At 38.0% G+C, this 25641-nt stretch overlaps 1 protein-coding gene across 4 annotated transcripts in view; it reads left to right on the top strand.

Annotated features, from left to right (window-relative positions):
• Window positions 1-25641, top strand: part of NEK5 (NIMA related kinase 5) — a 121544-nt gene that overhangs the window by 22035 nt on the left and 73868 nt on the right. For all 4 annotated transcript variants that reach the window (XM_053708383.1, XM_053708385.1, XM_053708386.1 and 1 more), the window contains exons 2-7: window positions 753-892; window positions 15650-15746; window positions 22485-22582; window positions 23360-23443; window positions 23524-23594; window positions 25461-25547. In XM_053708383.1, the coding sequence (XP_053564358.1) occupies window positions 776-892; window positions 15650-15746; window positions 22485-22582; window positions 23360-23443; window positions 23524-23594; window positions 25461-25547 (554 nt within the window). In that variant the 5' untranslated portion in view covers window positions 753-775. The remainder of the gene's footprint in view (window positions 1-752; window positions 893-15649; window positions 15747-22484; window positions 22583-23359; window positions 23444-23523; window positions 23595-25460; window positions 25548-25641) is intronic.

Below are 25641 nucleotides of genomic sequence, written 5' to 3'. Positions count from 1 at the left end.
CAGTGTGTTTGTTTGTGGGTGTATGTACAGTATGTGTGTGTTTGTGCGTGTCTGTGTGTATATTTGTGTTTACAGTGTGTTTGTGTGGGTGTATGTACAGTATGTGTGTGTTTGTGCGTGTCTGTGTGTATATTTGTGTTTACAGTGTGTTTGTGTGGGTGTATGTACAGTATGTGTGTGTTTGTGCGTGTCTGTGTGTATATTTGTGTTTACAGTGTGTTTGTTTGTGGGTGTATGTACAGTATGTGTGTGTTTGTGCGTGTCTGTGTGTATGTGAGTGTGTGTGTACAGTATATGTAATACAAACTGATTAGCTAATAAGGAAAACTTCAACAGCTATATTGGTGGACAATGAAACATCCCACAAGCATAAGAACAAACGACCTATTACTAGGACAGTGGTTTGTCTGTATTTGGAATATGATTAGGTATTAACATGACATGTTACATAGTTTTAGGTAAGTAGACAATTTTAGGCAATGTTTTATGTTAACTCCTTATAAGGAAGGATTGTTAATTTCATATGGACACTTTTAATAATTCTAATGGTTAGTATTTTCTTTGTTATATCTAATAGAGGGTATTTACATTGATTTTGGTATTTGAACAATGGATGTTCCTGTCTTGAATAAAAGAACATTGTATATGCTTTTGAAGGATTGTCCTAATTCACCAATAGAGTTATAGTAGATAAGTGGCAAGGTGTGTGCATTTTTTGTAATATCCTAATTGCTTTTTCTTCTTCTTTATAGACATTACTAAATAAGTATCTACAATGGACAAATATGAAATAATTCAGCAAATTGGAGCAGGAGCTTTTGGAAAAGCGCTTCTTGCAAGAGTAAAAACGGATAATATGAGATGTGTAATCAAAGAGATCAACTTAGCTAAGGTAAGGCTTATCTTCCTGTTATTACAGTAGAATATGCTACTTACCTTCTGGGGTATCCAGCTCATATTAAATGATATGTGGTATGCAAATAAAGTTTAGGGATAAGGCCCTATTAGCATAGGTTATGGGTTGCCAGACTACAGACCATCTGTGTTTTCTATTTACCTTGTTACATTTTAATATGTTAAATTATATTAGTCTGGTTGAAGTGAGCTGCAGGGCATAGTTTCTGCAACTAAGAGACTTGTAAATTCATCAGTCTGTGGGGAAGGAGGGTGTGGTCCAGAGAGTGCCTCATTTAATAAATAAACCCTTTGCCAATACCATGCCCATGGGAAGAGTACCTCTGTCAAGCGGCATGTTCTACAAAAATCCCAGAATGAATTTACAAGGTTTTTTGGGCTAATATTGATCTGCTAGGCTGGGGTGGTTCTAAACCTTACAAATTGTTTGACCTAACACAGGTTATCACAAAAATGGTTCGGGGGGGGGGGAGGGGAGGGTCATAATATTTTGCTAAGCGCAATAAGTAAATGTCTGTGCAAGGTATAACCATGAATGTGGTGATCACCATCAAGTTAAACATGTGATCCCTCATTCAAAAAGGAGAATTACGCTTTTTCAACTGAGTGGTCTCACACCTCTTGGAGAAGTGCAGAGAAGGCGTAGGGGCTCTGTCAAAATGTAAAACAACCTTTGTTCTCTAGTGTTGCTAAGATTCACATTAAATGGACTAGTAACTTTTTCCTCTGGGCTAGTAACATTTAATCCCTGACTAGTAAACTGTAGTGATATTTTTTCACCCCCCTTGCACACAGATGAAGTCTGCTCCAGTACAGCAGTGCACCACTGGGAGTTAGCTGAGCAGCTGCTCTGTCTATTGGTTTGTGCACTTGTCTGACGGAAGCTTAGCAGCTGAAGCAGAGCTTTGCATTGGTTACTTTTTATGGGGCAGGCAGCAGGCATCGGATTGTGCATATACTGTATGTGTACATGTAACCGCTCTCACCTCTTGGGGCTGGATCACATCCTCCTGGCTACCCATATTCTGAGGCAATTTTTTTCTAGATAGCGTCTGCAGGAAGCACAACCAATAAGATATCTTGCCATGGGGCAAAAAGCAGAGCACACTCATTGCTTTAGTAGCTTTGTAAAGGGAATGACTGGTGGCAGTGCATGTTCTCAACCTTACTGAATGAGCTGCACAACATCACAATTAATATGATAATCTGGCAACAGTAGGGAAATTTAAATGGATATGAAACCCAAAAAGTTTCTTTTAGCATTCAGATAGAGTATACCATTTTAAACAACTATTCCCAATTATCAAATGTGCTTTGTTTTCTTAGTATCCTTTGTTGAAGGAGCATCAATACATTACTGGGCTAAGTGAACACATTGAATTTCAGCTTTAGGAACCATATTCACTGAAATTTTGCATAAAGTGAAAGTGTTGTTTAAAATGGGCTGTGTTTCATTTTTTGGGAAAGCAGTGCAGTATTTAGTGATTTCTGTAAAAGGGACAGTCAAGTCCAAAAAAACTTTCATGATTCAAATAGGACATGAAATTTTAAACAACTTTCCAATTTACTTTTATTACCAATTTTGCTTTGTTCTTTTAGTATTCTTAGTTGAAAGCTAAACCTAGGAGGTTCATATGCTAATTTCTCAGACCTTGAAGGCCGCCTCTAATCTAAATGCATTTTGATAGTTTTTCACCACTAGAGGGCATTAGTTCACGTGTTTCATATAGATAACATTGAGCTCATGCTCGTGAATTTATCATGGAGACAGCTCTGATTGGCTAAAATGCAAGTCTGTCAAAAGAACTGAAATAAGGGGGCAGTCTGCTGAGGCTTAGATACAAGGTAATTACAGAGGTAAAACGTGTATAATTATAACTGTGTTGGTTATGCAAAACTGGGGAAATGGTAATTAAGGGATTATCTATCTTTTAAAACAACAACAATGGTGTTAACTGTCCCTTTAATGATGTGTTGTCTAATCCTTGTCTGTATATCATTATTAATTAATTATTTGTAAAGGTAGCTTTGCCTGAACATGAACATTTCCCAGAAATGACAGACAGTGAAGTTAATGAATAAACAGTGTATAGGACTGGTTCTCAGACTCTTCACTAGCAAATACCTGCACAACAGCTAATATCATTGAGTTCACACAAGTTTTTGTGCAGTGGAATTTGAGGATGTTCCCCTTCTTTGGACAGCAGACTGTTTTCAAGTAGCATTGTACCTTGTAAGCTTGACAGATACCTTCTATTAAATGTCCTCAGCAGCAGTGTTCCAAGTCAGCAGAAAATATCTAATTTCTATATTTATGTTTTAACAAACTTATAGGAACATACAAGTGAACAAATAAAATGATCTAATTTGATGCCACATGTTAAACACATAGTTAAAGTCCGCTCCAGGGCAGCAATGTAACACTGGGAACTAGCTGAACACTTTTGGTGAGCCAATGACAAGAGACATATGTGTGCAGCCACCAATCACCATATAACACTCTGTAGTTTATTGCTACTGTTGAGGAAAAATATATATGCTTTTCAACAAAGATTACCATGAGAACAATGTAATTTTAATAATGTAAATTTAATAACAGACATGAATTCAAAAGTGTGTTAAAATGAGTTTCTCTATCTGAATCATTAACGTTTTCCTTTCACTTCTTGAAAACTGGTTTTGGTAGAATTTCTTTATGCCTGCCCTTTATTTTAATGCTTGCTTTTTTCAAATATTAATAAACAAGATTGTTCCCTGGTATAATAAAAAGTTAAATGTTGCTGAAATCAAACTTTAAGACTATGAACATTATGCAAGACTGAAATACAATAATAAAAATGTTTTCATTTATGATTATGATAAAAGGAACATAAAAGTCAAATAAAAAGTTTGATTATTTAAATAACGAACAGCTTAAATCGGTTCCTTCCCAATCTAATACACAACTACCAAGTGGGCTTTGTCCCAGGCCGTGAGGCGAGGGACAATACGGTTCGTAATGTCCACCTCATTTGGCACATTACAAATAAACATATCCCATCAGTAATAATATCAACAGATGCCGAAAAGGCCTTCAACCGTGTCAACTGGTCATTCTTGAGGACATCCCTGGAGGCCTTCGGCTTCAGTTCAATCACCTTAAACCGCATATTCGCTTTATATACGTCCCCTAATGCCCGGATATTAGTAAACGGTTCTCTCTCTCCCTCCCTAGAAATTAAAAATGGTACTCGCCAGGGCTGCCCTCTTTCACCTTTGCTTTTTGCATTATTAATTGAAACATTAGCAACCAAGATCAGAAATAAAAGGCATCGCAATAGGGCAGGATATCTACAAGTTTTCCTTATTTGCGGACGATATCCTCCTCACTCTAACTGACCCTGACAAATCAATTCCTCCGCTATTAGCAGAATTTAACACCTTCCATAAACTATCTAATTTCCTGATAAACCAAAATAAATCTGAAATCCTAGGCTTTAATTTATCGGATGACACCAAAGAGTCAATTAGAAACAGCTGCCCATATAAGTGGAGCCAGGGAAAAATGAAATATTTGGGAATATATCTGCCTGACTCCTTTGATAAAATATACCAAGAAAACTATCTCCCAATTAAAAAAACAATTATGTGCGACTTATCTTCCTGGAGCTCTAAGAGATTATCCTGGTGGGGTCGCATAAATACCATAAAAATGAATATATTTCCCAGGCTCCTATACATTATGGAAACATTGCCAATCCCCTTGCTGCCCAAATACCTTCCCCAGGTTCAAAATTTGTTTACCACATTTGTGTGGCGAAAGAAGCCACCAAGAATTAATAAAATAACCATGTCCATGCCAAACACGCAGGGGGGCCTAGGCTTGCCCAACCTGGAAGCGTATAGAACATCTATATTTCTACAGAGGATCCTGGACTGGAGGGTAGGAGCGGTGCAAAGGAGATGGGTCCGTATGGAGGAGTATTTGTCCCCCAATCTCCCATTAGCTAACATGTGTTGGAGACCTGACTTCCATGATACGATTAAATCACTTGTTAACCCAATTACAAAAGAAACTGCTTTACAATGGGACTCAGCATCTAGACATCTTCCTCATCTATCTTCCAACCCAGGCCCGTTGACTTCTCTAATTCATAACATGGACTTCTCAATATCTTTCCTAGAGAACCCACACTCTTTAGATATCTCAGACAATGACATATTAGTGTATCATGTAACTGCGAATGACACAATAAACACTCAGGACCAATTAGTGGAGAGAGGGCATGAATGGGCTAAAAACTGGTATTCATATAGGAGACTACACCACTATATTTCTACCCATGACCATAGAAATAACTTGGTCAGAGGGCCCACAAATTTGGAGAAACTATACCTAACCAGATCCCCAACTAGACATTCCCTCTCCCTCATTCACAAAATTATTACCCAACCTCTACCAGGTAACCTACCACATTCAATTGAAATGTGGGAGAGAGAACTGGGAACAATCATTCTCCCACAAACAGCAGCCAATATCTTTATAAATACTAAAAAATCTTCCACCTCTGCCTCTGTCCTAGAAACTAATTACAAGGTGCTGCATTGCTGGTACCTCACCCCCAGAAGGCTACACCGCCTATATCCTAAGGTTAGTAACAAATGCTGGCGCTGTGGCCATGTTGGCAGCGGGGTGGGGCATATGTGGTGGTGGTGCTCTAGCATATGCCATTTCTGGCATGAAATAATGAATGAGGTAGAGAGCATATTACATGTCACATTGCCACACGACCCACAGATATGGTTACTAAATAAGTCTATCAAACTGCCCTCCAAGTACCTTGTCCCACTATTTCGAATCTTTACCAACAGTGCCAAACTGCTTATAGCAAAGGTATGGAAAATGAAAGAGGCTCCTTCTCTAGAAATGTGGAGGGACAAGGTTTCCGAACTACTTGAACTAGAGGAATACTCTGTATTTAAGAAAGGCAACACAGATTGTTTCACTTTGCTACAAGGGATATGGGATGATTATGTTAGAGATAATGTTTAACAAATATTGGTATAGGGAGAACCACTATGAATGAATGCAAATTACACTAAAAATGCACATTTGGTAAATAATAATCTAGATTTTATGCCATCGTACTCCGAAATAGGAGATTGAAAGGATATTCAGAGAATTTTTTTTTTTAATTGTTTATAAGCTAACATTCTTAGCTATACCCTGTTAATTTTCCATATAATGTTAGAGTCTGTAGCATTGCTTTACTGTTTTTAAGCTGATGTTGCAGCTTTGTACGCTGTGTAATGTATGCAGATTCTCTTCAATAAAATAATTCAACTAAAAAGTTTGATTATTTAGATAGAGCACCTCATTTGAATAAACTCTTTATATATTCACTTCATTCTGTTTGTATCTTTTTTTTAAAAGCATACCTAGGTAGGCTCAGGAGCTGCAATGCACTAGTGGGAGGTAGGTGGCGACTTATGACTGCACATATATGGCTCCTGTCAGTGGAGCACCAGATGTATTCAGCTAAATCCCAGTAGTACAATGCTGTACGGGTGCTGGCTTTATCTATGTGTTTAATCAATTTTAAGTTATTTGCAAGCAACAGTGCAATAATAAAATGCTGTAACATAATAGATCATTTTTTACTTTTATGTCAATTTGCTTTATAAAGTTGTTAATGTCAAACGTTATGAATTCATAATGCTTGTTTAGTGACAAAACCTACTTTTAAACCCACTAGGCAGTCATAGTAGTAAACCAATTAACCAGCACATTATACTTTTACATATGTTGCTGCTGTGTGTATTTCCAAAAAAAAAAAATAATTTTAAAGGGACAGTAAACCTCTTTATCAAGCTCCGTATGGAAATTGAGGCCCCTTGTTTCCAGCGAGCCTTCAGGCTCGTCGGAAACAGCAGTTATGAAGCAGCGGTCTAAAGACTGCTGCTCCATAACTTGTCCGCCTGCTCTGAGGCGGCGGACAGAAATCAACCCGATCGAAAACGATCGGATTGATTGACACCCCCTGCTAGTGGCCGATTGGCCACGAATCTGTAGGGGGCGGCATTGCATCAGCAGTTCACAAGAACTACTCGAGCAATGATAAATGCCGACACATTTATCAATCTGCAGCGGACATGATACGTTACTTCGTATCATGTCTGTTCGCACATTGATAAATATACCCCTATGTGTGACATCTCTGTTGTGTTGCTATATAATAACATATCAGCCAAGTCTAAACATTTTAAAAACAAATTAACATCATCTTTATTGCAATTGTTTTTCAATCCAATTAGGAAAATATATGTAGCATGGTTAGCCTTGAAGTCTTCCATTTTCAGAGCTAAATGACATGAAATGGGAACAAAATATACAAGGGACATATATTGCAAAGTTGTTTCATTATACATAAACAAACATTTTATATAAAAATTGCAGGGTGTCCCTTTAACCCCTTGTGCCAAATGGATGTAGGTACCACGTCACACAGTACTTTGCTCAGTGTTCTGTGCTGACGTAGAACCTACAACCAACCTTCGGGCGCATGTTGTGGTCCCCACTCTCAACTTTGACAGAGGGGGCTGCAGCTGGGGGCAGAACTCCACTGAAAGCTCTTTCTATGCAAACATAAATAAATATATATTTCTCATTAATAATTAAAAAAGGCTCTATTTCTGTTTAAATTGAGTGATAGCAAAAATGCTAAAAACAAATTCTGGTTTTTCTATGAAATTCCCGGTAGAGAAGGGAGTTAACTAAGAATAAAAAGGGATTTTCCGGTTATATCACATTCAGTATAAAGACAACACAACCTCTGATAGATTTGAGTGTTATAGAAAACATCAAAGCTGAATACAGAGGTTTCACTTTATAAACAAGAGGAATGGAACGAGGCCGTTAGTTTAAATATTATAAATTTAAAACAATCGGAAATTGTAACCAGTTAGATTTGGATCTTTGAGCAAAAGCAAAAATATGTAGGAGTCAGTGTTTTTAAAAAAAATATTAAATCTTTATAAATCTTAAACCATAAAATGGTGACTTTATAAATTTTTACGTATGCTGCGATTGATGACGATTCAAGACAGTAAAAGTTTAAAAGTATACAAGTTGAAACACTATACAGGCTGCCTACCTTTTGTATTTCTGTGTAATACAAGACAATAGTGCATTGTTTTTAGCTGTTCAAAGCTTTTTTTTTCTGGGAACAGCTCGTGTTCTTGGCAATATTGATGCGAATAAGCACCTGGCGGTCACATTTTCCTCCTGAATTCATCTAATTTGTAGTTGTATAAATCTGGGCTATAATATTTGCCTTAACAAAAATAACCCTTCAATTTGAATATATAAGGGAAATTATATTAATAATATTGTCTTTTTATGTCTGTTTTTATAGTTTTATCTGGCTTAAAGGAACAGTAAAGTAAAAATGAAACATTTTATGATTCAGGCAGAACATGCCATTTTAAACAACTGTCCAATTTACTTATATTATCAACTTTGCTGTGCTCTCTTGGGGGTCGATTTATGAAAGTGCGAGCGGACATGATACGTTGTAACGTATAATGTCCGCCGAACATCGATAAATGCCGACAGCATATGCTGTCGGCATTTATCATTGCACAAGCAGTATTGTGAACTGCTTGTGCAATGATATCCCCTGCAGATTCGGCTGTCAATCAGTGCGATCGTATAGATCGGGGGCGGATTAATGTGCGCAGCCTCAGAGCAGGCAGACAAGTTAATGAGCAGTGGTCTTTAGACCACTGCTTCATAACTGCTGTTTCCGGCGAGCTTGATAATTCGGCCCCTTGGTATCCTTTGTTGGAGAGAGAGGAACAATGTACTACTGGGAGCTAGCTGAACATGCCCCCAGTAGTTTAAAATTCAATGCTCTATCTAAAATCAGATAGCACAGTTTATGTTAAATTTCACAGTATGGTTACCTGTACATGCCAAATTTCATTAGGCTACTTTTTAACATATCTGTTGGTACTTTGTCATTGTTCACAATTTCACTTTTTTACAGTAATACTTCCCCTGTCACATTTCATTGTCCAATTATCTAATATTTTTCCTATTACAAATAAACTGAGATATGTTTCTATCTGGGATATACCAGATCTCCCACCCATCTCTGATCTGTGGGCGGGAATTGTCATGGGATATCTCACTTTCCACCCGAAGCTTCGCTGCATCAGAGTTTCAAGCGCTGCCCCAGCCTTGGACTGGACACACCATGTCCTGCCCACAACATGTCCAGCCACACCTATAACTCTCCTTGGCCCCATCCACAAAACTATGGTGGGTCACCTACCTCAAATTTTTCCCTGTCCCAGAAAGCATAAGGGAAATATTCGAATATATAATATAGCGATCATTTTACCTTAGCAAAATTCTCATTAGGGATATTTATTTTTAAACCATAGGGCAAGCCCCAGAGCAGGGGCATAACTAGATTTAATTGTGCCCCAGGGCAAAGGCTTTGATGGGGCCCCCCATTTCTAAAGTGGCCTTTATGTCTGTTTGCAATCAGCATAAGCTGAGCCAGCAGCTACATAAGAGCAAGACAAGCTGCTTCTCTGCGACTGTGAATCATCCTTCCCATTGAAGTCCGTATCAGAGGTTATGAACTTGCACAGCCTTCCTGTGCAAATATGGGGGCAAGTTTTTCCCTATATTGCCCTCCCTGTAGTGACGCCACTACTGACTGCAGGGCCAGATGGACCTCCTAGAGGTGTGTGCCCAGTCTCAATTGAGACATCTTAGACCCCTGTAGTTACGCACCTGTCCCAGAACATTTCTTGACTGCTGCCTGAAGACCCCCAGATTAAGAAACTAGGAATGGAAGAACATTACTTTGAGGAACTAGTAAGGGGAAATGTCTACTGAATATTATATATAACAAGCAACCTTATTTCTTGTTTGTCTGCTAGAACCTGTTTATTTTGAGCTAATAAGGATTTCCAGAATGTGTGTGTATATATAAGTAACCCTGTTCTCCTGGCTTGACTGGAAGGGAATCTGTTTTGGAAACATTTGTGTTGAGAATCCATAAAACAACATGCTAATTCTTGTTTTGAAACATTAACCCGAAACAAATATCTTGTATAAGTCAGCATTGTCTGAGCTTGTCCTTATCTATGCCCCTAGGCTCAGACAGTTATGGCATGAGTGTAGTGTGATAATTGTGAGGCTACATGCCCTCTTAGGACAGATATAGCATTATCCCTGTGCTTCAGTAGCAGCCAGACAGTATCTCCTTACAGATTCCAGCACTCCGCCAGCCAGCTCCAATACATCACAGTGATGGAAATCCCCTTATATTTCAGATTGCAACGCTACAAAAAATACCTGGTTGATGACAGGAAATACTGATCCTCCTGCTGTTAGCATGAGTCTTAAAGGGGTAGAAAGGTCAAAATGGAAATGTGCATTTCAATATGAAATATAACCATTTTTGCATCTTACTTACACTAGCAAATATGCTTCTATTTAAGTTAATAATGCAGCATATGCACATATCTTTCTCAGAGAGCCTGGCATTGGTGTGTATTGCTTCTGAAAATGTGGTTGTGTTATGCAAAATAATGCTGTCGGGAAAGGTGTTTTTTGTGTGTGTTTTTTTAAATACTAGTACACGGGCTCTCACAGGATATGTGTGTATGCTGCAGAAAGAAAGCATGCTATTGGAATTATATTGCAAAAATGCTTATAATTCAAAATGAAGTGCACCTTTTATTTTTTTAACTTTTTTTTAAAATAATTAAGCAAGTGTGACAAATTGTTATGGTGACATCATTTTAGAAGTTACAACCCAAATGTCAAAAGTAATTTACTATTATAGAATTTATTAAAATTGTACACATTTTTATTCCATATAAAATAAGAAGTCTAAAAATAGTATTGCTTGGTGCCAGCCATTGACTAAGAGTTGGAAACGTCATCTCACAGAAAAACAGCATTCTGCCGTGGGCTGCCTGAGGAGCTCAGTGAGGCGAACACTTCAAACAAATAAAGGAACTTTCAGCATGAAGTATTTTATACTTTATGACTAAAAGTCCCCTTTATTTGTTCCACTGGTAAATCCTAGTGTTTCACAAATCCTATGATTTACACTTTAATAATGAAAAATAGGTTTTATCTGAAAAAGTACTGGACTGGAAGTGTGTGTATGTGTCTATGTATGCTAGTGTATGTGTGAGTGTGTGCATCTGTCTATGTATTCTAGTGTGTGTGTCTATGAGTGTGTGTATGTGTTTATGTATATACTGTAAGTGTATGTGTGTCTATGTATGCAAGTGTTGGTGTATATGTATGCTGGTGTAGGTGTCCATGTATGCAAGTGTAAATGTCTATGTATGCAAGTGTATGAGTGTGTGTGTGTCTACAAAAATATGCTAGTGTATGAGAGTGTGTGTATGTGTCTATTTATGCTAGTGTATGAGTGTGTTTGTGTATGTGTCTATGTATGCTGGTGTATGAGTGTGTGTGTCTATGAATGAGAGTGTGTGTGTGTGTATGTGTCTATGTATGCTAGTGTATGTGTGAGTGTGTGCATCTGTCTATGTATTCTAGTGTGTGTGTCTATGTATGCAAGTGTATGAGTGTGTGTATGTGTGTATGTATGCTAGTGTATGAGTGTGTCTATGTATGCTAGTGTATGGCCCCAATTTATCAAGGCCTGTCGGACCTGATCCGACAGTGCGGATCAGGTCCGACAGACCTCGCTGAATACGGCGATCAATACGCTCACCTTATTCAGTATTGCACCAGCAGCTCACAAGAGCTGCTGGTGCAACGCCTCCCCCTGCAGACTCGCAGCCAATAGGCCGCCAGCAGGGGTTATCAATCAACCCGATTGTACTCAATCGGGTTGATTTATGGCAATGTCTTTCCGCCTGCTCAGAGCAGGCGGACAGGTTATGGAGCAGCGGTCTTTGTGACCGCTGCTTCATAACTGCTGTTTCTGGTGAGCCTGCAGGCTCGCCAGAAACACGGGGAATCAAGCTCCATACGGAGCTTGATAAATATGCGCCTATGGCCTCTATGTATGAAGCCGTCTACTTAGCTGCATTCGCCGGCCCAATACGCTCGCCTACCATCGCCGCCGCGGACCTGAATACGTTCACCAAAGTTATCAAAAAATCTGTCAAGAAGCCGCGCACCAAGTACGGAGCAATGAGCAGCGGACTGTTGTTAACTGACAGTCATCGATCTCGCTGCTCATCGGCTTCTTCGCAGCTTTTTTGATAGCCTGTCACTAAGCACCTACACTAAACTACACTGTTTTACCCCCTAAACCGCCGCTCCCGGAGCCCCCCACAACTAAATAAAGTTATTACCCCCTAAACCGCCGCTCCTGGACCCCGCTGCAACTATAATAAATGTATTAACCCCTAAACCGCCGCACCCGGAGCCCACCGCCACCTATATTAAAGTTATTACCCCTATCCTGCCCCCCACTACACCGCCGCAACCTATATTCAAGTTATTAACCCCTATCCTGCGGATCCCGGACCCCGCTGCAACTAAATAAATTGTTTAACCCCTAAACCACCGCTCCCGGACCCCGCTGCAACTAAATTAAATGTTTAACCCCTAAACCGCCGCTCCCAGACCCCGCCGCCACCTATATTAAACTTATTAACCCCTAAACCTAAGTCTAACACTAACACCCCCTAACTTTAATATTATTTTAATAAATCTAAATAAAACTTACTATTATTAACTAAATTATTCCTATTTAAAACTAAATACTTACCTGTAAAATAAACCCTAAGATAGCTACAATATAACTAATAATTATATTGTAGCTATTTTAGGATTTATATTTATTTTACAGGCAACTCTGTATTTATTTTAACTAGGTACAATAGCTATTAAATAATTAATAACTATTTAATAGCTACCTAGCTAAAATACTTACAAAATTATCTGTAAAATAAATCCTAACCTAAGTTACAATTAAACCTAACACTACACTATCATTAAATAAATTAAATAAATTACCTACAATTACCTAAAATTAAATAAAAAAAACTAAACTATAGTACAAAAAAACAAACACTAAATTACAGAAAATAAAAAAAGAATTACAAGAATTTTAAACTAATTACACCTAACCTAAGCCCCCTAATAAAATAATAAAGCCCCCCAAAATAAAAAAAATGCCCTACCCTATTCTAAATTACCAAGTAACCAGCTCTTTTAGCAGCCCTTAAAAGGGCTTTTTGTGGGGCATTGCCCCAAAGTAATCAGCTCTTTTACCTGTAAAAAAATTACAACCCCCCCAACATTAAAACCCACCACCCACATACCCCTACTCTAACTCACCCAAACCCCCCTTAAAAAAACCTAACGCTAACCCCCTGAAGATCACCCTACCTGGAGCCGTCTTCACCCAACCGGGCCGAAATCTTCATCCAAGGTGCGCAGAGGAGGTCCTCCAGCCGATTGAAGTCTTCATCCAGGCGGCGTCTTCAATCTTCATCCATGCAGAGCGGAGCCATCTTCAAAGGAGCCAACACGGAGCCATCCTCTTCAACTGACGACTGAACGACAAATGAAGGTTCCTTTAAGGGATGTCATCCAAGACGGCGTCCCTCGAATTCCGATTGGCTGATAGGTTTCTATCAGCCAATCGGAATTAAGGTAGGAAAAATCTGATTGGCTGATTGATTCAGCCAATCAGATTGAAGTTCAATCCGATTGGCTGATCCAATCAGCCAATCGGATTGAGCTCGCATTCTATTGGCTGTTCCGATCAGCCAATAGAATGCGAGCTCAATCCGATTGGCTGATTGTATGTGTTTATGTATCCAAGTGTATATGTTTATGTATGCAGATAACTACCAAAAGAAGTCGGATTTTGCCGAACTTGCGTTCGGAACATCTGTAGTGACGTAACCATCGATCTGTGTCGGACTGAGTCCGGCGGATCGTATGTTACGTCACTATATTCTACTTTTGCCGGGCAGTAGGGGTTGATAACTATGGCGAATCAGCCTCGCCACAAATACGCTGCGGAATTCCAGCGTATTTGTGGTTGACGGCTTGATAACTAGAGGCCTATGTGTCTATTTATGCTAGTGTATGTGTCTATGTATGCTTGTGTATCAGTGTGTGTATGTGTCTATGTATGCTTGTGTATCAGTGTGTGTATGTGTCTATGTATGCAAGTGTATGAGAGTATGTGTATGTGACTGTGTCTATGTAAGCTAGTGTATGAGTGTGTTTATTTGTCTATATATGCAAGTGTATGAGAGTATGTGTATGTGTCTATGTATGCAAGTGTATGAGTGTATGTGGATGGGTGTAGGTGTCCATGTATGCAAGTGTATATGTCTATGTATGCAAGTGTATGAGTGTCTGTGTATATGAATATGTATGCTAATGTATGTGTCTGGGTGTGTGTATGTGTCTATGTATGCTAGTGTATGAGTGTCTGTGTATATATCTATGTATGCTAATGTATGTGTCTGGGTGTGTGTATGTGTCTATGTATGCTAGTGTATGAGTGTATGTGTCCATGTATGCAAGTGTATGAGTGTATGTGTTTATGTATGCAAGTGTATGTGTTTATGTATGCAATTGTATGAGTATGTCTGTGTATGCTAATGTATGTGTCTATGTATGCAAGTGTATGAGTGTGTGTGTATGTGTCTATATATGCAAGTGTATGATTGTGTGTATGTTTCTATGTATGCAAGTGACTTTCTGCTCCATATTTGTAATGCATGTAGGTATACAATGTATTTTATATTTAAATAACATTCAGGGACTTTATAAAACAGAACATTTCAGGGACCAGTATTTTTGTGATGATTTTACTGTACATATTGGTAAAATACTGGACTGTCTGGGTGAATAATAAACAACTTGCAACAATATTTCCAAGAGGAATGGCTTAATCCATTTTGCAATGTATGTATGTTCCTATGCCTCTCCAAACTCGCCAAGCATAGCAAATTATAGTGGTTAATCATGTGAGAGTTATTATCAGTATGTGTGTTATATTCTGTCTTTAGGCCTTTGGAGCCACTGCCCCTATACATCAGTTATATTAGGTAGGTGATAGAGATTCTTACATAGCCCCCCACCCCCTAGAAATGACCTGGCTTCTAATGGTGCACTAATAACCATTTTTAGGTTATCAGCTGCATCTTAGGGAGACAAGTGACCTCTCATTTTAAATAGGATATCCTGTCACTTCTAATGATGGGTCACTGTTAAAGTACCGTAAACAGCATGTTTAGTCCTGCTACAGGTTAATGTCATATTTATGGCAATCACATGTATCTCACAGTGGCTCCTCAATTGAAAGGACTTCTCTTTCAAATAAGGAGTCTCATGTCTATGTAAGTGGTCTGGAGCTGTGATGGTTTTTAAAGCTTGAAAAATGGAATTCCAGGCTTCTGCAGGCACTTTCTTATTACCTGTGATGTCATCATACTTGTATATGATGACATCATGGGGACTTCTCACTGCAGCCTGCTGTGGAAAAGGAGAAGATTATAAAAATACTAAAGTATTGCATTTTTTCTTATCACACAGTGATACACGGTATGCTTAGAATGCAAGTTTCACAGTAAGGTTTAGTGTCCCTTTGTAACATCACTATCTACAACCAGTGTATTTTCCATTTGAATGTCTGTTAGTTTAGCCTGTCCTACACACAAGTGGAAATACAATTTACTACAATTAATTTGTATTTCTTAACTCTTTTTGCTTTAGATGCCCCTTAAAGAAAAAGAAGCCTCTCACAAGGAAGTGCTCTTGCTGGCCAAGATGAACCACCCAAACATTGTGAAATTTTTTGGATCAATAGAAGGTTTGTTGTTGACAAATTCAAAAAGTGCAATTTTAATATGTATATAGCACACCCACTTATTATTATTATTATTATCATCATTTATTTGTATAGTGCTGCAAAATTCTGTATGTTTTTCAACTTTGACAGCAACAGCTCACTAAATAATATTGGACTAGATTGCTTTGGAACTGTTAACAAATTAATCCATCCAATGCTACTACAAGCACATGGCAGCTCTCATCTGGCAGGCCGGTGGCCAGACAATGATGTCACCAGTGGTGATTGTGTGTATTGGCAAGGTGCGAAATCACAAAATTGGGCACCACCCTGTATAATCCATGGAGAAAAGTTTAAAAAAAAAATATTAATAAACAGACATGGGCATATAGTCTTACGTATTTCGCGCCTCCTAGTTGGGCTTAATCATATATATATATATATATATATATATATATATATATATATATATATATATATATATATATATATATATATATATATATATCTAAAGAATGAAGCAAATTAGGTAATAGAAGTAAATTGGAATGTTGTTTAAAATTGTATTCTCTATCTGAATCATGAAAGAAAATGTTTGGGTATAGTGTCCCTTTAATAGTGAAATTTGCAACATTTGTGAAATGAACATAATTGAAATGTCTTGCTACAGTAGAGTATTTTTTTTTACTTTTTTTAATGTTGGACATCATTAGTGTTTTCACGTGCTCGGGTATTGACCTCCCTATTCGTTTTGCAAACATATTAAATATGGCGTAATTTGCATTTCAATAGTAATACTGAAAATACCATTTTATATTTAGCATAAAAAGGGGATCTCATAAACCCTATAACCTGTGATCCTAGCTTTCAAGGTTTTCTTGATACAAACCTGCACTGGACAATGACACCTTTTAAGACATCTGGCGAGGAGCATCCTCTTCTGTCGACTGCTCTTCAAGAATGAAGGTTCCTTTAAGGGACGTTATCCAAGATGGCGTCCCTTTAATTCCAATTGGCTGATAGAATTCTATCAGCCAATCAGAATTCAAGGGACGCCATCTTGGATGACGTCCCTTAAAGGAACCTTCATTCTTGAGGAGCTGTCGACAGAGGATGCTCCGCGCTGGATGTCTTGAAGATGGAGCTGCTCCGCGTCGGAAGGATGAAGATAGAAGATGCCGTCTGGATGAAGACTTCTGCCCGTCTGGAGGACCACTTCTTGCCGTTTGGATGAAGACTTCTCCCGGCTTCGTTGAGGATGGATGTCCGGTCTTCAAAAACTGTAAGTGGATCTTCGGGGGTTAGTGTTAGGTTTTTTTAAGGGTTTATTGGGTGGATTTTATTTTTAGCTTAGGGTTTGGGCTGAAAAAGAGCTAAATGCCCTTTTAAGGGTAATGCCCATCCAAATTCCCTTTTCAGGGCAATGGGAAGTTTAGGATTTTAAATAGGATTTTATTTGGGGGGGTTTGGTTGTGTGGGTGGTGGGTTTTACTGTTGGGGGTTTGTTTGTAATTTTTTTTACAGGTAAAAGAGCTGATTTCTTTGGGGCAATGCCCCGCAAAAGGCCCTTTTAAGGACTATTGTCAGTTTAGTTTAGGCTAGGGTTTTTTTTATTTGGGGGGGGGGTCATTTTTATAGGACTATTAGATTAGGTGTAATTAGTTTAAATATTTGATTTCTTTTTATTTTGTGTAATTTAGTGTTGTTGTTTTTTTGCAATTTAGTTAATTGTATTTAATTAATTTAATTTATTTAATTGTAGTGTAAGGTTAGGTGTTAGTGTAAGACAGGTTAGGTTTTATTTCACTGGTAAGTTTGTATTTATTTTAACTAGGTAGCTAGTAAATAGTTAATAACTATTTAGTAACTAGTCTACCTAGTTAAAATAAATACAAACTTAGCTGTGAAATAAAAATAAAACCTAAGATATATACAATGTAACTATTAGTTATATTGTAGCTAGCTTAGGGTTTATTTGACAGGTAAGTATATAGTTTTAAATAGGAATTATTTAGGTATTGTAATTTTTTATTATGATTTATTTTAATTATGTTCAAGTTAGAGGGTGTTAGTGTTAGACTTAGGGTTAGGGGTTAATAACTTTAGTATAGTGGCGGCGACGTTGGCGGTGGAAGATTAGGGGTTAATAAGTGTAATGTAGGTTGCGGCGATGTTAGGGGCGGCAGATTAGGGGTTAATAAGTATAATGTAGGTGGCGGCGATGTCGGGGCGGCAGATTAGGGGTTAATAAGTGTAGGTAGGTGTCAGCGATGTCGGGGGCGGCAGATTAGGGGTTAATAAGTGTAGGTAGGTGTCAGCGATGTCGGGGGCAGCAGATTAGGGGTTAATAAGTGTAATGTAGGTGGCGGTGATGTCGGGGCGGCAGATTATGGGTTAATAAGTGTAGGTAGGAGTCGGCGATGTTGGGGGCGGTTAGGGGTGTTTAGACTCAGGGTTTATGTTAGGGTGTTAGGTGTAAACATACATTTTGTTTCCCCATAGGAATCAATGGGGCTGCGTTACAGAGCTTTACGTTCCTTTATTGCAGGTGTTAGGCTTTTTTTTTAGCCGGCTCTCCCCATTAATGTCTATGGGGAAATTGTGCACGAGCATGTAAAACCAGCTCAAAGCAGAGCTGGTATTTGAGTGCGGTATGGAGCTCAATTTAGTTCAACGCTGCAATATTGCCTGCTAATGCCGGGCTTATGAAAACCTGTAATAGCAGCGCTATAGGGAGGTGAGCGGTGGAAATAACTTGCAAGTTAGCACCGAGCCACTTATAACGCAAAACTCGTAATCTAGTTGTTATATAATACAATTTCATTGATGTATGGATTACAGGAGATTCTATAATGTATGTTTAATCTGTCGACAACCAATATACAAATTTGCAAATGATGGAGCATATTTCGCCCCCTATTGCCATTGCAAGTAATATTGACTGTCAAACATAAAAAAATATTTGATAACAAAAATCTTAATACTAAACATATAAACGCCATAACCCCTTAATGACCACAATGTACCATGTACATTGCTGGCCATTAATGGTTTTTCATGCCATAATAGTGTGGGTCTCGCCGGCAGCGGCAAGACCACACTATTATGACCTCCCTCCAGCAGGCCTCCCAGAATAGCGTGGTCTGAAGCCCCATAGAATGACCAGCTTAAGGTAGCTATGAAGATTTCTCACCAAAGGCTGTAAGAGATCATCTATCCACTCAGATAATGTTTCCAAAAGGGAACCAATACCGTATACAACTGGCCTTCCAGGTGGTCTTACTGGGTTCTTGTGGATCTTTGGCAAATTATTAATTATAGGGACAATCAGAAATTCTGCTATCAAATGTTGTACATCATCTGTAGAAAAAAATGCTAACTATACTCCATCAAGAATATCTCTTGGCTCTTTTAAACACAAAACTCAAATTACATGGAAAAAGTTTGTAGTTCAAGGAATCAGGTTAAGGTAAAACATAATACCAAATGATGATATTGTCTATCAAGAGCGATCATTGGAGCTCAAAGATAGGCTAATTGCATGAGGATATGATCCAACAGAATTAGACCAAACAAGAAATAAGTTTAAAATGGTATAGACAACACACTGTACAGCACGGTAAAGATTTCCATTCTAATATATAGTTAGAATTTTACAGAAAAATCTTTCTGTGCTTTCCCTGTGACTTAAAATGTGTCATTGACCAGTGCAGGTTTGTATCAAGAAAAACTTGAAAGCTAGGGTCACAGGCTATTCCCAGTTTAGTTAGGAGAAGCAAAGATTCCAAAAATACATGGTTGAATAAAAAGGGTAACTTTAGGTGTGGGGCAAAAACTTGCTTGAAATGTGAGATGATGGAGGTCACTAGTGTATTTAAATGCACAGCTGACAATAGGGTTTATGAGATCCCCTGTAAAATGGTATTTGCAGTATACCTATTGGAATGCAAATTATGCCACATTCAGTATGTTGGCAAAACGACTAGGGAGGTCAATACCCGAGCATGTAAACATGCTAATGATGTAAAATATATATATAAAAAAAAAGATTATATGCTGTAGGAAGACGTTTCAATTACATTAATTTCACAAATGTTGCAAATATTAAGGTCATTGATGTAGCGAGGTTGCCACCTAGAGGAAGCAATCTGTATAAGATACTGTACAGAAAAGAACTTTATTGGATTTATAAATTAAAAATAAGGGTCCCAACTAGATTAAATTTGGAATGGAACATAATGTATTTTGTCTAGTATCTTATTATTTATCTGATTTGAATTTGTGGCAAAATCTTTTTGTACATTACCTTCTTTACATTCACTGTAATGTTTTTATAGGGTTTGTGTGTTTTTAGATTAGTGTTGTACTTACTTGATGATTGTATGCCCTATAAATGGGATGTGAACATAACTGATTGTGCTCCATTACCATATTAAGGCCTTGTTCTGAAACCTATCAGAAATCCCTGGGAAATTATATTCAGAACCCAGGGATCTGGAACAGACTGAAACCAAGCTTCCTCAAAAAGGCATAACCTGGCCCTACGAGAACCTCTGGATCGGTTGCCACATGTTCATGCAGATTTGGTAGCAGGGATAGATTTCTTGTTCCAGTTAGCACTAGGCCTTAATACTGGGCCAGAGGTGCCTTGCTTCTGAGCAGAGGAGTCAACCGTTTGTTCCTTATTCTGACGAAAGGAACAAAAATGATTAGAAGCTTTAGATTCCACTTTAGACTTCTTGTCTTGAGGAAGAAAAGCCCCTTTACCGCCAAAACAGTAGATATTATAGAATATAAATCAGAACCAAATTGTTTCTGTCCCTGAAAAGAAAGAGACAATAGTCTGGATTTTGACAACATGTCAGCAGACCAGGACTTAAGCCATAACGCTTTCCTAGCATTCTAGCAAGAACGGCCAAATGCATGCTTTTGACATTGATCTTCATAATATCGTGCACAGCATCACAAATAAAAGAATTGGCATTTTTGAGTAAACCCAAAAGATATTCACTAGCAGAGTAATCAGAACACTGTTCTGAAACTAGATAACCAGTAAGTTGAATCAGAAACCATGTCAGAGACAGCATCGGGGATAGGAAATACCTCAAGGAGCTTAACAGTCTTACAAACTGAATTTAAACAATTACCAGGGTTATCCTTAAAATCCTTAGAATCTTTAACCCCTAAAGTAAGTTAACCTTCTTTCAAAAGAGTACAAATATGTTCAATTTTAAACAAAAAAACAGGAGGTATCGGGTTCAACATTAGAAGAAGACTCCTAATCACCATAGGAAAATTTCACCTTCTGAAAACATAAAATTATCCCTGACATCGGGAGACATAGTACTAGTAGAAAGTAAAATCTAAACTGACCTTTTACATTTAATTGAAGGCGTGAGAGCAGTCAGCGCCTCACAAACAGCAGCTTTTATGCGATTTTCCACACTAGGTGATAAAACGGTAGCATTCTCCTGTAATGAACAAACAGAAAGAGCAGTAATACCCATAAAGGCTGCATTAGGTGGGTCTCAATGCATAAACATTTTTAAACATGAGCCACATAAATAAGCTGGAGGAGGGACCTCAGATATTTAAGAATAAACACACTTGATCTTTGTAGGAAGGTGTTCAGGAGACTCGACTTCTAAGGTAGATTTAGGGACAGAATCAGACAGCTCCACTATAGCATTGATAAAGCAAAGCAATAAACACTATAACCCCTTAAAAAGCTCTTGAGGAATGGAAATAACTTACCCCTCTCCTAAAGTAGCTTTAAAAAATGATACAATGCATGCTTAGCCAAACTGCAAAACAAAGTAGGAGACATGTAAACTTCACATCCGAAGCATAGATAATGCTCAGCAGTGTGAAATAATGCTTGCAAAAAAACATGGCAGTTCTAAGTAAATTTAGAGCACCAAAACCCGATGTGCGCAAGGCCGAGAACATATGTACACTAACCCGATGTGCGTAATCCAGTCAAAGCGTGAAAATAGTATAACAAATCTAAAAAAGACGTGCTCTACCCTGACAAGCTTAAAACCAACATGCGCTATCCCAAGGCGTGCAGACCCAAAGTCCGACGCACAAAATTTAAACTGTGTCAAAAAATTTGACTTGCGCCAAACAGCAAGGGGGAAAAATGTATAGATTCTGTCCCAGGGTTGTATGTATAAAATGACACTAGTAATAGACACTTGTCCACCAATAAACAACCTGTCGACAGCCAAATCAGTACCCAAACAATAGCAGAATGTATGGAATAGGAGTATTTTGTAGATCCATAAAAGGAGGAAAAAGACAAGTCCCTGCGACCAATTATAGAGGGTCTGTGACAGATTTCTTATGAGACAAAAAAGGAGCCACAAACCATACCCCATATACATCCCTCTGACAAACACTGTACTGTGAAGGGGAACCGTGCCTCAATATAGACTGAGAACCCCTCTCTCTAAAGAATCAAATGCACATGTTCATTCTTTGACCAAGTGCCTCCTCCTAGGGGTAAGGAAGAATAATTCCCAGGGATTGTTGGGCTCTCACCACCTGTATGGAAGAAAAAAATACATTTTTTTAATGAATAACCGAAAATGTGAAATACTTTCAAAGACATTTTATGTTCATCTGGCGTAGAGCTTTGTCCTTCAGAAAAATTTCATGTGCAATAAATGTATTTAGTTTTTTCAAGAACTGGGATCATTTACTGCATCAATTACTACAAAAATAGTCTATAATAAAACTTTTTTTATATTTTTACAGAGAACAACAAGCTTTATATTGTGATGGAATATTGTGACTATGGCGATCTGATGAAGAGAATAAACAGGCAGAGAGGGACACTGTTTGAGGAGGATCAGGTAACGTCCCATTCAAATGTTTGGGAATATTTTAGATCCCCTTAAAGCAGAAACTGAAATAAAGACCAGGATATCATCAATTTGCACTTTCAGTGAAATAAGTATCATACTAATAAGTGCATTCTAGGGGGTCGATTTTATTAATAAGATAGTTTAGAAAATATAAAGGAAGGCGCATTTATTAATGCCTGGCAGACATGATACACTGCAGTGTATCATGTATGCCAGACATCGCTGCTTGTGCAACGCCGCCCCCTGCAGATTCGCGGACAATCGGCCACTAGCAGGGGGTGTCAATCAACCAGATTTTATGAGATTCAGTTAAGGATCAGCGGTCTTAAGACCGCTGCTTCTTAACTCCTGTTTCCGGCGAACCTAAAGGCTCGCACGGAAACAGGGTGAGTTGGCCCCATTTGGGGCATAGTAAATCGACCCCTAGAGCTTCACAGTGCCTTCCATGTTTGTGGACTTCTAAAGCTTTTTCAATAAATATTTGATTTGATTTTTTTTCACATATCGTAGAATGTGACTATTATTGTATGTTTTGGGGTTTGTACGCTTTTTGATCATTGCAGTAGCACCCTGGGGTTTGTAGTCTCCAATCATATCTCCCGCACTTATTTGTGAATCATGGTAGCAGCCTGGAGCACAGGACTGCAGTGGTCAATACTTCAACATTTTTGGCACATCTGGCATATTAAATGCACATTCTAATAATGTGGTGAGGAGCATTACTGGACATAAGTCATACATTGCATGTTGCCAATTTCCTTGCAGATCCTGAGTTGGTTTGTGCAGATTTCCTTGGGATTGAAACATATTCATGACCGGAAAGTTCTACACAGAGACATAAAGGCACAGGTAGAATACAAGTTTCACTTCTGATTACTAATACTAACCTACTGCAGTAAAGTGTAATTCATGGGATTCGTCCTTTACAGAATATATTTCTTGCCAATAATGGAACAATAGCCAAGCTTGGGGACTTTGGGATAGCAAGAATTCTCAACAGGTAAGCATTAATTATGGTCCATTATAGTATTTATTTTCAGTAAGAAATCCAGCAGCACTGTAGTTATGTTCGCTACCCAGTCCACACTATCTCATGTGTCCCATTTATTTTCAAATATAATGTATGTTTTATGGGTATTCAAGGTACTTGGTGTTTGTGGCACTGTGTGGGGAACCATGTTTCAAATTTTGTTTCCCAGGGTCCAGAGAATTACCAGGCATTCATCCTCTGAATAAGAGAAAGCAATAAACCCCAGACAAATGTTTTGGCTTCTCTAAACCTCAACAATGAGGCAAGTTGCAATTCTCAAGGACATGTGAGCAAGGAGACCATATGTCTGGTTTCCTTTTCTTACCCTTATGGAGACCCAAGAGTAATTTACATACAAAAAAAGAAAGTAGACACACTCAACTGAGAATGAATATAAGCTGAAAAAACTTCCTTACTTGTACGACAGGCCAGTGCCACTAAGTTTACAATCTCAAACAAACAAGAAAGTTTTTCCAGCTCATGTTCCTTCTGAGTTGATGAAGGATAAAGACAGCATATATTTGTGGTATATAATTTATAAAATTCACTTTATAAAAGCTAAATAATACTGACAGATAATGTGGATTAAAATGAATGACTTTACAAATCAAGAATGGGTGATAGAATTTATTTTAAATATTTTACATTCTAAATTGAAAATTAGAGATATAGGCAATTCCAGACTTACATTTTTTGATTGCTAGACATAATCAATGATGTGCAGCTGTGTCATGCACCCACATTTAATTTTTGACTATCTGTTTCTGTTTGTCAACCTAAGGTAGGTAATTAGGGAATCCAGATATGGAATACAAGAAGTCTAAAATAAAGACTAGCAATAATAAAGTGTCTTCCTTAAAGTACTTCTTTCATTTCTGGCCTTAACTACTGCATATCCAAACTTCATACAAATATCCCTCCTGTCCATCCCAAATTCAGTACATGTTATTGTCATACACATTGACCTATGGCATTTGCACCCTTAATGTACCACAGGCACTTGAAAGAATATTTTTAGATTATCATCCATTTGGGCACACTTACTCTCAAAAAGGTTTGCCACCCCTGACCTGTGCTGTTCTACTGTGAATAGTCCTCACTGGCAAATACATCTTCTTATGTATAGGGATCTCTCTTATTAACAGAGCATAGTCTATAAACAGATATTTTAGGTTAAAAAAATTGAAAACTGTAATTCAAACATTCAACAAATGAATATCAAGGAAAACATTATTTCTAGTATTTGAATTTCTAACAATGACTATTTGATCATTCCTAAAAACAGCCTTGCTCTCTTTTCCCCTGTCCCTACTTGTCGTTACATGACATGTGAGTCACACGTCATGTGAGAGAGAACTGCAGCAGAATATTTAAGGCTCAGGTTGCTCAGGGCATATTTCTGATCTGACGTTTTGGGAATATAACTTTTACAAAGGGGCAATAAGAACAGGCGTTTGATCAGAGGTCTCATATTAGAGGGTTGCTTGAAACATTCATTTGATTTGAGGTTGTATTTTATTAACTATAGAGGATCTCCTTATCTAGACTAATGAGGCATTCATTTAGCTTACCTACTACCTTATTTTATACTACATTAGGCATTATTACACTAAGCAGGAATATGCTTGTAAGTGTTTGTGATATTTCCCTCAGCCATGGGAAGATCTTTGAAGAAAACAGCATTATTGAGTCCCTTACTGTCTCTGTCTCTATTGCAACAATAGTAATCCACAGCCAAATAGATTTGTATTCCTTTGCATATATAGCATTTGTTGAATGGACTTATTTAATAAACATGCTAAAGTAGAATTACTCACAATTCTCTTCTATTTTTAGCACAATGGAACTAGCCCGCACTTGTGTTGGAACTCCATATTATCTTTCTCCAGAAATCTGTGAGAATAAACCTTATAATAATAAAACGTAAGTCTCTTGTTGTCAGTAAATCAAACGCCTCTTAAAGGGATACTAAACCCAAATGTTTTCTTTCATGATTCAGATAGAGCATGCAATTTTA

This window comes from Bombina bombina, chromosome 3 (assembly GCF_027579735.1).
Source record: "Bombina bombina isolate aBomBom1 chromosome 3, aBomBom1.pri, whole genome shotgun sequence".
NCBI lineage: Eukaryota > Metazoa > Chordata > Amphibia > Anura > Bombinatoridae > Bombina > Bombina bombina.
The sequence above is the reverse complement of the archived record's forward strand: the minus strand, read 5'-3'. Positions and strand labels throughout refer to the sequence as shown.